The sequence below is a fragment of the Rattus norvegicus genome, chromosome 3 (genome assembly GCF_036323735.1).
Source record: "Rattus norvegicus strain BN/NHsdMcwi chromosome 3, GRCr8, whole genome shotgun sequence".
Taxonomy (NCBI): Eukaryota; Metazoa; Chordata; class Mammalia; order Rodentia; family Muridae; genus Rattus; species Rattus norvegicus.
The window spans coordinates 31438912-31455144 of record NC_086021.1 but is presented as its reverse complement, the minus strand read 5'-3'; the positions used below and the strand labels follow the sequence as shown (position 1 = coordinate 31455144).

Sequence of the window (16233 nt, the reverse complement as noted above, 5' to 3'; positions counted from 1 at the left end):
GAAGGGGTCATGTGAGCTAGAGAGTCCCTCTCTGGGGCCGGAACTCCAGTGCCCACCACATGCCAGGTCTGCTGGTAGCCTTGGCTCTCACGGACATGACTCCTTTCCGCTGCCACACAGTACCTAATCGGTCCATGCTCAGGTGTCAGCCTGGACATATCTGGACATATCTGGACAGAGCATGTCCACCACCCAAGTCTGGGTCAGGTACAGGCTCCCAAGCTCATGTGACCAAAGCCAGGGACCTACCTGTTTATCTAGTGGTCACTTTCGGGTCCACGGCCCACCCCAGGTCTGCCCACTCAAGCACCTGTCCTCCAGAGGATGCGATATACTGACTACTCCCAGTTAGTGCTCCCTCGAGGGCATGACCCCCAGGACAGACAGCGTACTCCTTCTAATGGCAGAGCACTCCCCACCTCTACCTTCTAACTACAGAGAAAGTAGGGGGGAAGCCAGAAGCTGGGGTCTAGCTCAGATAGGCAACGGTGTTAAGACTTGGGCCCTAATGGCCGCGGAAACCTCTTAGCAAAGTCAAGGTCAGATGTAAAAGAACTCTACACTCTGATCGTGCGCCCAGTCAGGATGCCCTGACTGGGACATTCGCAACACTTCCAGCTCCACAGTATACAATTCTTTATGAACTGCCCTACCACCGGCACTGGGAATGAGGACCAGACTGCTGGCACCCCTGCACCCCTGACCTCACAGCATGGAAGAATCCCACAGGAGCACAGGGTTCCTCATGAACAAGAGGGTCAGAATGTACCAAAAGAAGGGGTCACTGTGAAGAGAAAAGCAGACCTCAGCACTGGTCCTACTCAGCTCAGTCCTGGACAGGGGCCTTTGAAGAGCTGGTAGGAAGGGGTAGGACATACAGTAGGAATTGGTCCCTGTGCACAACCCAGACAGAGGAAGCTGGAGGGACAGTGCTGGAGACAGAGTAGACCCTGCCTCAGAGAATGCCCAGCCTTGTGAGGCCTGAGCCTAAAACTGATGAAGAAACCTCACCCAGGCACCCAGACAGACAGACAGACGGCAGGCAGGAGGCAGGCAGGCAGACAGACATATACACACCCAGACAGACAGACAGCAGGCAGGAGGCAGACAGACATATACACACCCATGCAGACAGACAGACAGACCAAACCAGAGAATTACTGTCCGACATGTAGGGTCAGGAGGGCACAGTGTAGCTTGGGAGGTCTAGCTATGCAGCTTGACATCTGGGACCTCTGGGGGAGTCGTCTGAACTGTCATGGCACCTAGCCTCTCTACCTTGTGCATATACATCTTGCTGATAAAACAGACTCAGAATCCTGCTCCTCAGAGGACCTGAAGGCTGACAGGTAACCCTGCCAGGGATGAGACCGGAAGTGGCCTTGAGAAGGGAAGACGACCCTCACATTCGACAGGCTCTGGGAGATACTTTGGTGGTCTCGAGGGGCCCTTTCCCCCACTCCAACCCAAATGGGCCTCATCTCACGGGCCTCTCTTCCCCCCTTCCTCGCCCCTACTTCTGCCTCCAGCCTCTTCTGCTCGCTTCGGGCTCAGTGCTTGGTCTCCGAGCCTCATCTCTCCCTGACACATGCTGGAGTGGAGTATTTGCTCAGTCCTTGTCCTGCTGGCCACGCCGCCAGTGGGGCAGACCTGGTCTATCTTGTCTATTCTCAACTCCCAAGACCTAGCCACACAGCAAGCATTCGGTGAAAGTCTGGTTGGGGGAAGGGTTAGCAGGAAGGCAAGCTATCCAGACAGCAGGCCAGGGGCTCTGCTGAGCAGGAGGCTCACAAAGAAACCGGCCAGGCTATACCAGAATCTGGCAAACTGCAAAACGCAGGACTGGACTCTGTAGTCAAATCCCTCCACAAGAAGAATGCCGAGGGAGGGGACAACAGAGGCCCTGGGTCTGAGGCTGGGCAGGAGGGTGTTGAAAGCCTACCTTCCCGCTTCATGCCCATGGCCAGGCACTTCTGGTATCGGCAGTACTGACACCGGTTCCGCTGTCTCTTGTCGATCAGGCAGTCCTTGTTGTCACGGCAGGTGTAGGTCAGGTCTTTGCGTACTGTCCTCTTGAAGAAGCCCTTGCAGCCCTCACAGCTGTAGACCCCATAGTGTTTGCCTGCAGGGTTGGGGTAGAGGACAGGTGAACTTAATGACAAGGCCCTTGCCCGTGTGTCATGCCGCAGGCCAGGGCTCTGCGTCCAGATTTTAGAATCCCTGTCTGGGTTCAGGCTGGACTCTGCCTGGCCCTCCCTGCTCATCAGAGAACCAACAGGTTCGCCTCTCTCTATAGACTAGGGCTAAGCTCACCAGCCTTGAGGACCAGCGTCACCAACAGGGCTTGTGCTCTCTGTGCCTGAGCTATCATGCCCTGGAAGGGGATGGGTACTGTTCTCAGCTCTCAGGCTTGGCCCAGAGAGGAGGCCAGCTGACACTGCACCACAGCCATCCATCCATGCATGCGCCTTCTCTTGGCATGCCTCTAGACCACCCTCCCCCTCCTGGTATCCACCTCACTTGAAGACAAAGCGAGACTCCCTAGAGCTCCCAACCCATCCCTTATTCTGTCAGGCACAGGGGGCTACCCTGGGCTCTCGCTTCCCTGCACCTAGCCCAGTGAGCTCTGCCCAGGTTATCACGCCCCTGCCCACCAGGCTGTCCTACCTGAGGAGCGGTCCCCACAGATAGCGCAGATGTGCTTGGTGAAGGATGACATATTTCCTGAGGGGTGGGCAGGAACCTTGAGGACGCCATTGAGGCCTAGAGGGGGTTTGATATCCTCACTGCTGCTCACGGGGTTCATGGGTGAGTTGAGCTGCAAGAGAATCATTGGGGAAGGTTAGCCCTGGCAGGCTGGTGATGAGCGCTAAGGAGAGCTGGGTCTCCTACGAGGGAAGACTTCCCTCTACAGAGCCTTACTCAGGCAGAACGGCTAAGGGCCAGCAGGACCACCTCTATGTCCAGCCCTCAGAGGACTCCCCCCCCAGCAGGGTACGAGAGACCTCACATCTCGGGGATCTCAAGCCTCTCAGCAGCATACAAGAGGCTCACTTACTCTCCACCACCCACCATGTTAAGCTGTCACTTAACACTTGCCATGGGCCCTGGACACCTGAGAGCCCAGGCACTCTGCACTCCACCACCACCCAGGTGAGAACAAGAGGCCCAGGCTGCAATGGGGCTGGGCTCCTCCAGAGTCACACATATCCCCACCACCCTGCACGACAGTGGTATCCGGGGGCAGGACATGAGAGGAAAGCGGGTGGACACCCGGGACCTCAAGCCGTAGGGCCCATGTGGCTATCATGGCCTCGGCACACCCCTTGCCTCTCCCTGCCCGCTGGCCGCCAGGGGCAATCGTGGGAAACTCACCCCGTCACCCAGGCAACAGCTGCAGCGTCGCAATGACACAGCAGTTTTGGTTCCGCAGCCTCCAGCCTAGCTCTGCAGTAAGCACAGGGCCCAGAGGCGCTTCCCTCTGCCTGCCTATCTGCCAGGGCGTCAGAGCCCAGCTGGGTAGTCCCCCCACTTCTGAAAACCCCTGACCAAGGCAGAAAGCCAGCTGTGCAGTCTGCACTGCCCTTGTGTAGCCCCTGCTGCCCCTGCAAGGGGAACCTCGCCTCCTTCCTCCTGCCCCATCCCCCCACCCCTTTCTCACGGGACAGCGAAAGAACGGAGGGGGCCTGGAATCCAGAATGATTTCGCAGCCCCAGCCGGCCAGGCGGTGAGGTTTGGTGAGGTTTGGTGAGGTTTGGCGAGGTTAGGCAAGAATGCCTCACTCTGGCTAGCTTTGGGTGGGCTGCCTGGGAAGCCTGAAGGCCCAAATAGAGAACCCTGAGTGTGTGAGAGGGAGTTGTCAAGACATGAAAGGCTTTGGTGGCAGGCAGGACATCTCATGGCAGAAGAGAACAGTCCATGTGTTCATTGGTTGAAGGCCCTATGTGGGAATCCTGGGGCAGCAGGGAGACATAGCCAGCTTTTGCTGGCAAGACTGCATACACACACACACACACACACACACACACACACACACACACACACACCCCACTCCAGTCACTGTGTGGGAAGCCTAACCCTGCAGGTTTCTGGAGGTCTTGGCTCTGGGAAACCCTGCTGTCAGAGCAGAGCAAAGGTTGGGTGGTAGCACCGAACCCCACTACTGGCCCTGAGACACGCATGAGGCTCCCCGGAGCTCCACTAGTGGGCAATTGGGAATCCCATGGCTTGGGGGACGCTTGTTTTTGCCCTTCCCGGGTCTGAGCTGATGGGTCAGGACAGTTTCTATTCTCCCCTTCCTCAACATTCCCATCCTACTGGGGCTCCTGTGCTCCCGACACGTGTTTCAAGAGGCCCAGGACTGGGCAGCCCTGTGCTGAAGCTCGAAGCCTCCCTGGGTGGAGCCATCCCATTTCCCCTTTCATATCTTTGGCATTTATTTCAGTTCTGCCTTAGCAGTACCGCACCTGGGCCCCCACCTACTTCTCAGGCATCCCCTCTTCCCCTCCTACCTCATCCTGTCCCCCTAAGCCCAGGCCAGCCCTTACCTAGGTCCACTCGGATGAGGTATCCAGAGCAGACCTGCTCGCTCACTCCTCCCTCTCTCTCTCCCTCTCTCCCTCTCTCTCTCTCTCTCTCTCTCTCTCTCTCTCTCTCTCTCTCTTTCTCTCTCCCTCCCTCCCTCCCTCTCTCTCTTCCTCCCTCCCTCTCTCTCTTCCTCCCTCCCTCTCTCTCTCTCCCTCCCTCTCTCCCTCCCTCCCTCTCTCTCTTTCTCTCTGCCTCTGCATGCTCGCCAAGCTTTCAAAGTCACTGTGGCACCCACAGTGCAAGAGCCTCAGAGGCCCCCATGCCTTGCTCACTCGCTCCTCATCTGGGCGGTCAGAAACGCTTCCCAGTTGTAAATTACCCAGAGAGCCCAGCACGGCCATTCAGTCAGGTTTGGGACATGGTGGGGAACACCCCCAGGGCCCTGTCCTAGTAGAGCCCCCAAAACAAATGAGACACACGGGTGGCTTGGGCACTGGGTGGCCATGGCCTGGTAGAGATATATCCAGACCTGGCGAGGAGCCTCACGGAGCTGAGAGCCAAGAGGGGCCAACTCTGAGGCCAGGGAACTTCGGAGATCAGTTCTTCATCTACCCTCCCCACTCATGGCTTCCTAGCAAAGGTATAGAGAAGGTATGACAAAAATAACGTGGCCAAGGCAGGGGAGGTGGTCAGGCCTGCTTCATGCCTGCACACAGGTGGTCACAGACAGCAGCACCTCAGGCCTTCTGTCTGCTTCTGAGAAGCAAGGTGAGGAGCCGCCAGGGACAGTGTAACAGACTGCTCATAAACAGGAGCCTAGCTCTTCTATGTGTGCAGGGGCTTGTCTCACACACACACACACACACACACACACACACACACACACACACACACACACACAGAGGGAGAGGGGGAGGGGGAGGGAGAGGGAGAGGGAGAGACTGACTAGGGCAAAGAGGCTTAGATGGAATCAACCTAGAAAAAGCAGCCAGGTTGTCTGGGGGAGAAGCTTAAGAAGCTCAGACCAGTCTCAACAGGCTACCTGGTGAGGTGTGAGTGGCCGGCCTCTCCACATACTCCAACACAGGAGACAGCGTGGCTCAGGGCAAAAGGCTTTGGAAATCTAAGGGACACATAGGGGCTGTTGGCCCTTTAGTTCTAGTGAGGGGTCCCAGACATGCCAATGGGAGGTGGAACAGCAAAGCTATTGGGGGAGGAGAGAACGAACCCAACCTAAGAAGCTCAGAGCCAAAAGGGGATCCCTGACTTGTTTCAGAAAGGGAGAGAGGAACCCCAAGGAGCTGGATCTCCAGATACAGAGCTTCATGTACACTAAGGACAAAAAATCCAGGTAGAAACTCACCAAGACCCTCAAGTAAATAGAAGCAGGGAGAGGCACTATAACAGGTATTCAGGGCCTTGGGAGGAAGAGGCTGAGTGAGACCCCTAGAGTGCCCAGAGCAGGACCAGGGCCACAGGAAAGGAAGTCATATCTTGCAGATAGCCACCATGCGCAGAGCCACAGAGAGCCAGAGCCCACACATCGGCTGCAACCAGGGCCTCTATGGAACCCAGGGACGGGCATCCAGGGCCAGGATGTGCTTTCCCTGAAGGCTTAGGGATACTGAGTCCAGCGTCCGGGGACAAGGAACCTATGAGCCCCAGGGGACCCTGAAAGATGTCCCCAAGCCTGAGGAAGCAGATGCCCCCGAGTTCCACAGCCATGGGGGCAGGCTCCAGGCTGAGTTGAAGACCAGCTACAGGAAATTTCAACTGGCAGAGCTATAGGAGCCAGAGCGAGGCTCATCCCTAACTCTACCAGCATGAGGCCTTTGCTCTGTAGCCCACTCCCGTGAAGAAAAAGACATCTCAGTTCTGACCTACTGCTTCAAAGTCTACACTTTCTGCCCCACTTTCTGTCCCATGTCCCCAAAGTTCAGCTCAGCACTCACCTGGGGGCTGCCAGTCCCGAAGCCCAGTGTGGGTGTGGTGGGTACCGACATGGAGTGCGGGCCCATCGGGGAGCTGATGACCGAGAAGGGTGGGCCCATGCCATTGATGGGAGAACTCAGGGTGCTGATAGGCGAGTGCAGCTGCCCAGGGGAGCCCAGAGGAGAGCCGAGTCCTGGACCCAGGGAAGGGTGCAGCGAGGGGGCAGCCATGGAGCCTCGACCCGTTGGAGAGCTCAGGGATGAAGAGTTCACCTGGGTAGAGAAGTCTGCAAGACAAGAATGAGCAGAAAGGAAGGTCAGAGCACCCTCTAGGACCTGGGAATTGCCCACTCTCCTACTCACTCAAGACACGGGCAAATCTAGGGTGCCAAGACACCTCTACCATTCTCTAAAAGCCAGACCATCTTTGAGGGCCCTAGAAGGGCCGGTGCTATCCATCTTCACCTCTCTGGGGTTCTCACAGCTGCCTGTGCAGAGTCAGGGCGAGCACAGCAAGCTGGGCTCAAATGTCTGTGAGCCTTCCCTGTGGACCCCATGACCTGGACTTCTGGGTACCACAGCAGGGCAGCCCAGACTGCAGGCCCTTGGCTCTTCTCCCTCCATGCACTGGAGCCCATCTGACTCTTGTGGGACCTGAAAGAAGGAAGGGGCCAGCAGAAAGGAAGGTACTGGCACTTCCTACGTGGGTGGGGAGCTTCCAGGTGGCCTTGTGGAGGGGCTGGGAGTGCGACGAGCAGGAGACCTGCAATCCACGGAGCAGGGCTGGGGCTGGGGCCTCCCGCACACCTTTCATGCAGGGTTTCAAACGTATGAAAATTTTCAATCAGGTCTCCCCAACTCCAGTGGCTGGGGAGGTCCCTAGATATCCAATCTAGTGTCCGCAGGCCTGGCAGACCACGGAGAAGACAGTGAGGAGCCTGCACAGGGCAGAGACGCACACCAAGTTGGGAGTTACAGGTCCCTCCAAGGCTGGTGCTCTGAGAATCCCCGCTTCCCCTGCCTCCCTCCTTCTCCTCTCATCTCTCATGGCCTTGGCCTCTCCTGCCACCAGGCTCCTGGTAAGTCAAGAAAAACGCCAGGCACATGAAATGAGTGACTAACCCACCCTGGGTGTGGGCACCCTGGGAAGACTTCGCCACTCTGAGCCTAACTCATCCTGCAATGTGATCGGAGCAGGACGAAGCCCACAACGAATGCTGGAGGACACCACAGGAGCCTTAAGACAACACAGGCGCTGCAGCTATGGCTCAGAGCAGACTCGACTCTGGCCAATGCTTGTAAGCCCATTCTGAACCTGGTGGCCAGCACAGTACAGGGTGATCCCAGTAGCTGCCCCGTGCCAATTCCAAACCAGTAAGGACACAGAGGCCCTGCCACCAGGACCAGTCCTTCAAGAGAAACCTAACCAATTCCAATCCCCAAGTTCTACAAGTTCTCCCCTTTTCCTCTAAAGAGGAGGACGTAATAAGGAGGTCCCACTGTGACCAGGTCTACTATAGTGAGGCCAACCTGTCTTCTACGACTTCCCTGACGGACAGAAGGGATCAAGTCCATCAGCAAATGAGCTTCACCTCACCTGCCAGAAACCCTTGCCATTCACAACACTGGGAACAAACCAGCTTGTTGAACATACATTCATTCATACATACATACATACATACATACATACATACATACATACATACATACATAAAAATAAATAAGAAAGAAAAGAAAGCCAATTTAAGAAATCCATAACTAGCTGGGTGACGTAGTACACACCTTTAATCCAGGACTAGAGAGGCAGAGGCAGGGAGATCTCTGTGAGTTCAAAACCAGCCGGATTTACAACCCTGTCTCAAAAGCGAAGGGCAGGAGAGACGGCCCTGTGGTTAAGAGCACTGCTGCCTTTCCACGGGATCAGGGTCTGGTTCCCAGCACCCACGTGGGGGCTAGCATTTGTCCACAACTCCAGTTCCAGGGGATCTGATACCTCCTTCTGGCCTCCTTAGGGACTCTATGCACAGAGTACACTCACATACATGCAGCTAAACCACCCAATACATGAGAAAAAAATTTAACACCAGAACCAAGCGGTGGTGAGCACCTACAGGCCAGGGTGTGAACCACAAACCAGCTCCATTAAACTCCACGTGGATCTGAGAAGGTCCACGGGGAATGGAGGGTGTGTCTAAAAGGAAGAAGCACAAAATCCAATTGCTTATATGAGCCTGGAATGTCTTTGTGCCTTTGACGTCAACTGAGTTCTTGTGACGCCGTCAGAAAAGTCTCTGCCTCCTACCTGTGACAGAGGAAGGATCTGTGAAGGTTCACGGATAAGAACTGCCTGACGGCAAACTTACTACATCTGCAGTTGCCCCAGGCCAGGCAACAACAGCCGGTTCCACACCACTGGGATACCTGGAGGCCACTGGGCTGACCCATCACAGTCTCGCCTCCCCTGAGCCCTGCCATCTGAGGTATACCACTGTGAGACCCCTGCGTAGCACCCGTCTAAGCCCTCACTGATCCTGCAGGCCCGGCTGAGAGTATTTCGCTGACCTTTATCACCTTCTGCAGGCGTTCCAGAAGAAAGCAGGGTAATGCTGCAGTACCCAGGAAGGAGCTGGGCTGGGACCGGAGAGGGTCTACTCTTCCTGGTCTTTGAGAACCAGATGAAGCACGACCAAAAGAGAAACCCCTCAGATTCCTCAGGCTCTTTGCACCCCCTGTTCATAGGAGGACTTGGACAACAGGAGCGACACAGGGACAAGGGCAGCTTGTCACACTAAGGGTGGCACTCATTAGCTAGCTGTCCCCAAACACCAGGGAAAACTGGCCATGTCCACTGCGTGAAGAGTGCTCCTGCCCAGGGAGCCAAGGAGGAATTCTTGCAGACACAGGGGACAACTGGGATGGGATGTTCAAGCACAACTGGGTCTGTGTAAAAAGCCACAAGCCGGAGCTGCTCCTCTGGAGAAAACTTCGGCGGGAGAGAATGGAGGGAGGCAGACTGTAAGGCTGCCAGCTACCTACCGGCTGTACCCCAAAGCTCCCCTGGCCCTTCACCGCCCGTACCTGGCTCGAGTTGGAAACTGCTAAGGAGGGGAGCCAAACCAATGGAGGGGGAAAGAGGCCAAGGTGGCACAGGCAGAGACTTCAGGAAGAAAGGGAGACAGCAGGACCAAGAGCCAAGCCTCCAGTCTGGGAATGTGGCCGTCCCTGTGGGAAGGTTCCCTAGGCACCCCTCCCCCAGCCCTCCACCCTGCCTGCAGCCTGGTGGTACACAGCCAAGCATCCTACTGTTGTTCCAAGCAGACTGTACATCCCGGGGCTCCAGTGGGGGTGGGGGGTGGGGAGTGGGGGTTGGGGAGCAGGAGGGGTCGCAAAGGCTGCCACCAGAGCAATGCCTACCTTAGTAGGTCCCCACAGCCCCAGGCCTCCACCCCAGGCTTTCCTGTTTACAAAGAATGTCCACTGTAGACACCTTCCCAGAGCCTGGGTGACAATGGACTGGGTGTGTTTTCTGGAACCTTCTGGAGGGAGAAACTTTCTAATCAGGAAGGGAATGAGCAAGAAATGCCTTTGCATCCTTGCAAGGAAAGCCTCCTGGCTCATCTTGTATGCACGCGAGCCCTGTGCACGTATGCCACGTGTGTGTATGCACATGTGTACTGTGTGCATGCCTGCTTTGTCTGGCTGCCAACACCCTGATAAGCCATGGTCCCTGTGGAGCACAGTTTTCTATGGCCTCACTTTGGACCTGCAGGGGTGTTAGCACCAGCCACCTCCACTGCTTAAGGAAAACCTGCACACCCCTCTGGCATCGGGGCTTGGTGGGTGGGGCCTGCGGCTGCACAGTGCCAGCTTCAGACCTGGGAATCACAGGACTCGAATATTCCCTGCCCAAGAAGTGGCAGAAAGGCCATGACTGGGGGCAACTGAGTCACATAACCCCAGACCTCAGATTATGAGGCAGAAGGATCCCACACATAACCCTACAATCCGAGATACCTCTGCAGGACTACCACCAACACAGTCAGGGACCCAGGCGGGGGGAGTGTAGCCAGGGGTTTACATGTGCCTCAAGGACAAAGAGTAGAAAGTCCTTCTTCACAAGAAAGATACCCATCATCATGGGCAGCTGGCACTGCAGTCCAGGTAGGGTGCGCAGAGAAGGGGGTGGAGAGTATTTCTTCCGTATAAAACTGACCACGCTGTGACTGCTTGGAGGTTTAAACAGCAAGCCAACACAGAGCAGAGATGGACTGTCCCCAGCCCAGCACCCAGGGCCATCCCCAGACCTCAGAGGGTAGGTGACACTAATACGACTGACATACTGAATGCTGAAATACTGGCGACATCTCTGGTGACTCCAAGATACCAGGCACCTGTGAGGTCACGGCCAAGTGAGGAGCATCACCCCCACCATGCCACGGTGTCTGCAGAACGCCTGCCAGCAGCAGGACCCACAGGAAGAGGCCCAGGGAACTCCCACAAACCCCCTTCCAGCCTCTGCGCGGCAGGAAGGGTGCCAGAAATGGCAGCCTACTGCAGCTGGGGTGGGGATAGCCTTACAGCCCTCCAAGGTAGCCAGGGAACCCCAGCTCCTGCAGAGGGGCTCAATCATGCACAGCCCTTTGGCACGGCAGAATCTGTCTGTGTGCCCCGGTGAACAGAAGTGGACCGTGTGGCTGTTCCATCTAGAGTCTGACAGGAAGGACAGATGGGTCCAAAGGAGAGCACAAGGGAGGGACCTGAGGAGGGTGCCCAGCATACAGACAAGGCCCATATAGTGAGCCAGCACCAGGATGGCTGTCATGTTAAGCACAGTGCCCTGATCCTCGCCTGGGGACACCCCCCGGAACTGAAACTTTGCAGTGGGTAGCTCACGGGTCCTCAGAGCTTCCTGGGCTGCCCACCTCCGGCCTCCACCTTCCGGAAGTACTGCTTCCCCTGAAGCCCTGGGAGGGAGAAGTGGTAGCCCTGGAGAGTAGCAATGGGACTATGGCAGGGACCATGGCGCCAGGACTTGAGGGAGGCTAAGGGTGGTCAGAGCAGGAGGGAAGAGGAAGGCAGGCTACAGGGACCCCTCAATGTTGCTTAATCTCAGTTTCCTTCTCTGTAAAATGGGATGAGGCATTTGTGTCAGCCCAGAGAACAGTCCTCAGTAGCCCTGTGTGCCCAACTCTACTACAAGCCTGACTCCTACTCTCTGAGGAGGGACTCCCCAGTGGTCACCTCCAGCTGTGAGCCTAGCTCCTCTCCCAGTGTCAGCTAACCACTCCAGGGGCCTGCTCTGGGATCACCCAGTCCTTCCCTCAAAAGCCCCAGCCAATATCTCAGCCTCCTATCAGGAAGCCTCAGGCCAGCTCCAACCTCCTTGGTGGTCAGAGAAAGTGAGACTGATTCCAGCCCAATTAGTACTGCTGGGAGGCAGCCCACCGCAGGGACCCCTCAAGCAGAGAGAACTGAACTGGTCAGAAGTGAGCCCGTAAGTAATCTCACAGACCCAGACCCAGAAAGTCTGCCAGCACACAGGGGCCAGAATGCAATAGACCCTGTTTCTGAGCCTGCGATGGCCCCAGCCCACAAAACCCTGAGAGAAGCAGCAGGGAGAGGAAGACAAAGGTACAGTGAACAGAAGTGTATTTTCTTCACCCCCACCACCCATGGGTAACCACAGGAAATGAACTACGGCACCAATCCCAGGCACCCATCTGGGCTTTATCCCTACAGACCTCACAGCGAAGGGCTGACCGGTCCAAAGCTAACTTCTGGCCCTGCCCCATCCAACCAACCTTCTTTAGCATGGCAGAGGCCCAGTGGGAGGGTCTGCCATGGTCATCCCAAGAGATCAACATGTGCCCCTGCAGCTGAGCGCCAGGCCACTAAGCAAAGAGGTAAGGATGGTGGGTGGGGTGGGGTGGGGTGGGGCACACAGGAGGCTGAGCTCAGAAAGAGACGGACGATCCCCTGACAGTAAGGTCCAGGGAGCTAGACCAGTTTGTAGAGTTGACTATACAGCTCCTACAGGCCGCACCCCAACCCCTGAGTTCATTTGACCCAGGCAGCCTCACAGACTCTGCATGCCAAACCCACCTTTACGGTCACTAGCCATAAAGGCACCCTGTTTTAGGAGCTGTCACACTCCTTGACCTCACCTACCACCACCACCTACCTTCCTAGACCAGGAGGCCTTGATGGTGGAGACTGCAGTTTCCCTAGTGAACTGGCTCCAAATTGGAGCCTGGGAAACACAGGGTGATGAGGGGGTCTGAGGTGAAGGTGAGGGGCTCAGGGGTATCATTGATAGTCTTCTGATCCCTGAGGGAGGATTATAGCAAGTGCAGAGGACTGGCTGTGTAGCCAGTCAGCAGGGACAGACACAAAGGCAAAGGGTCTACAAGCCAGACCTGCAGGGGACCCAGCAAGAGCCTCTATAAGGAGCCTCTATAAGGAGACCTTCTCTGAACCTCAATCAGGGTGTACGAACCCAAAGCCCCACTGTCCTGGCCAAACTCTTAACTCCTAGTGTACCACTGCCATGGTACCACAGCGATGGGATCACCAAGGGTGTAAGCATGGGGAACAATATCCACTATAAATCTCAAGACAGGAGGATGGCTGTGAAGGCCTCAAGAAGCACCAACGGTAGACCTCGGTGCCATCAAAATCACCATCCCCATCATTATCACCATTAATATAATCAACACTATCACCATCAGCATCAATATTGCAACCATCATAATCCACGCTGGCATCACCACCATCATCTTCAACATCATCAACACAGTCACCACCATCACCACCATCAGCATCACCACCCCTACCACAACACCCTCACCATCAACAGCGTCATCACCATCAATATCACAACCACCACCACTATCATTAGCAGCATCACTGTCATCACCATAACTATCAATACCGCCATCATCATCACCATTACCACCACCACCATCATCAGTATCATCACCACTACACTGCCGCCACTCTCTGCAGCAGCAGCAGCAGCAGCAGCAGCAGCAGCAGCAGCAGCAGCAGCAGCGACGTCACCACCATCACCTGAAGAACACTTTGCTCTACTCCACTGTGCAAATGGAGGCTGGAGCCCAAAGAGGCTGATGAGTTCTGCAGGTGGCGAAGAGACGGTACTTTGTGTCCTCTTGATCATACTCAGTGAGTTTGGGGCTGTCCAGGGAGGGGCACCAGGAGAAACAGGAAATAGTACCTAGTCTAGCAGCTACCTCCCACACAGCCGTGACTGGTACTACGTTTGGGCCTGGTGGTGACAGGTATGGCTAGAAGCGACCCACAATAAAAGAAGTGGGAGGCATAGCCAGGACAACGGAGGTAAGGAGGAGGTCCCCATGCCCAGCCTATGGCATTGCCAGGCAGCATTCAGTTAAGAGTTGAGAAGTAAAGATACCAGTATATTCAGGCGTGAGGGCCACGGTGCTGACAGGTGGCTACCCACCATGTCAACTCTTCCTGAAGCTTGCAGTTCACACAGGCTGTTGCACAAGGCCTCCACCTCATCCCTTACCCTCTGGACCAACCATGGTGGTCACTATCTGGGACATCTGATTGCTGAGGTGCTCATGACCCAGGGCAGTCCTGCCCAAATCACCAGGCCATCCCCATTCCCAAACTCTTCAATGGTTAGAGATGCGCCTGCATGCCGTCCATAGAGGGCATCTACATAGAGAGCACACTCTGGCCGGGAGCTGGGTGGTTCCAGCAGGACTCCCTGTAGGGCACCTTTCCTTTGCCTCCTTACAACTAGGGGGCAGCAGAGAGAAGTCTCCCAGCTGCTCACAGCCTCAGACTCATCAGGTGCCAGCGGCTGCAGACAGCCCCTGCCTGGCTCTCACCTGAGCATGCCATACAGATATGCCTAATTTCAGGCGCCTTTGCTCTTACTGCCTCCTGTGAGTTCAAGGTGTCTCTGTCTGTCGGGAGCAAGGTTCTTTCTTTGGCAAAGGTAAATGAGCACCTGTGGAGGTGGACTCTAGTAAAGTCCTTTAGGCAGGCTTGTCCTTGGAGGCCTGCAGTGGGGTGCTACAGGGCTTGCGGCAAGCTATGGGGGGAGAATATCATTCCAGAGTGCTCTGTCTGGAACCAGGCTCCCTACCCAGGGGAGGAGAAGGCTTAATGGATGCTTGTCCCCACAGGCCACATAGCCATCCCTGCAGAAGAGAAAGACGGGTGCTTTTCAGTACAACTAAGTGCTTCAGAGCTATCTGAGAGGACCCAAGTTCGGGTCTGGGGTCCTCTCAGATAGCTCTGAAGCATCTAACTGTACTGAAAAGCACTTTGTCTACTGCAGGGATGGCTACGAGGCAACAGTCATCACCCAGCCATTGCTCAAAGTCAGGAGAGCAGGGGAACAGGTAACACTCAACTCCAGGACCACAGAAAGCCCTGTGAACCGGCTTCCAACCCCAAGCAAGAGACCCACACATGGCCAGTCATTCTCTGAGCACGGAAGGCAGTCTACCCCCAGCTTGCTGCCCAACGTCCACACCAAGCCTCCTGCCCTATAGCCTGCGAGGTACTGCCAGAGGTAGGAGCAGGCAAAGGGTAGGAGTCACACCCACTCGTCCTCAGGCTGCCTGAATGGGAAAAAAGCCACAGAGGGCGTGACCAGAGGGACAGGGCCACTGAGGAGCAGCTGTGTACCAGCCCTCCCCACTCTGTACCAGGCGAGACACTGATAACAGGAATCACTTCACACTCACACAGAGCAGGTGACAGAGACACATTTGGCGACAGTGGCTGCAGCTCAGGTCCCCGTCCTGCGTCCTCTCTAAGCTGGCATGGTGCCAACAAGGGCTAGCGGAAACACCACAGGAAGAACCTGCCTATCTGTCCTGCAGCAAGGCCTCAACTCGGGGAGAGCAGGGGCCTCCTGAACCCAGAGGAACTGCCAGCCAGCCTATGCTCAGCTTTCTGCAAACCCTGTCCCTACCACAGCTCAGCCCTACAGAAACAAACCTAAGCTTGGGCCCTGAAAATCCCAGTCATGATGTCCCAGGCTTGGGGACAGGGGTGACAACATTCCATCCTGGAAACCTGGAAGGATGCTTACCTCTCTAAGGCCAGGCGGGGCTTCTTTCTGGACACTTGAAGCCTCCCTTCCAGGCTGTCCCCTTGAGCTGTCTGTCTGTCCCCAACACTCTACGGTGCCTGCCCAGACTTTGGAGGAGAGTAAGTAGGCAGGAGAGGAGGAGGGGAGACTTCAAGAAAAACCCCAATGGTGGGACGAGGGGGCCCTGAGGCGATAGACTCTCGAAGGCAGTTTCTATCTAACAGGAAGAGAAATGATTGTTTCAATTTGAGCCACATCGCTCTTGGTGGCTCAGAGGTCCCACCACCCACCTGCCCGCAGCTCTGTCGTGGAACCCCGGCTGAGCTTCCTGTCCTCCCTCACAGTCCTCACCTTCATTTTGCATTCCTGACTGGTCTCAAATCACACCTGGAGGGGATCTGGGCCACAGCCACCCAGGTCCCACCCACCTACCACGGAGTGAAGTGGCTTCATGGGACACAGATGCTGGGGACTCTGGAACAGTCAGGACAGTGGGATACTCCCAGGCAAAGAGTGTCCCTGTGGGGACATCCCCGAATCCTCCCACGCCCACAGAGCACTGATATTTTCCATACATAAGCGTGATATAGTATAGTGGGTAGCATCCAGAGCCTCATGACACAGAAACAGGGCTGAGTCTGGAAGGCGGAGCATCTGATGGGCGCAAGGCTCAGAAACCAA

The 16233-nt window shown here is 56.0% G+C and overlaps 1 protein-coding gene across 3 annotated transcripts in view; it reads right to left on the bottom strand.

The window, feature by feature from the left end:
- Positions 1–16233, bottom strand: part of Rxra (retinoid X receptor alpha) — an 86524-nt gene that overhangs the window by 19271 nt on the left and 51020 nt on the right. For all 3 annotated transcript variants that reach the window (NM_012805.3, XM_039104342.2, XM_063283140.1), the window contains exons 2-4: positions 6480–6745; positions 2668–2818; positions 1943–2122 (exon numbers count right to left, since the gene is read on the bottom strand). In NM_012805.3, coding sequence (NP_036937.2) covers positions 1943–2122; positions 2668–2818; positions 6480–6745 — 597 coding nt within the window. The remainder of the gene's footprint in view (positions 1–1942; positions 2123–2667; positions 2819–6479; positions 6746–16233) is intronic.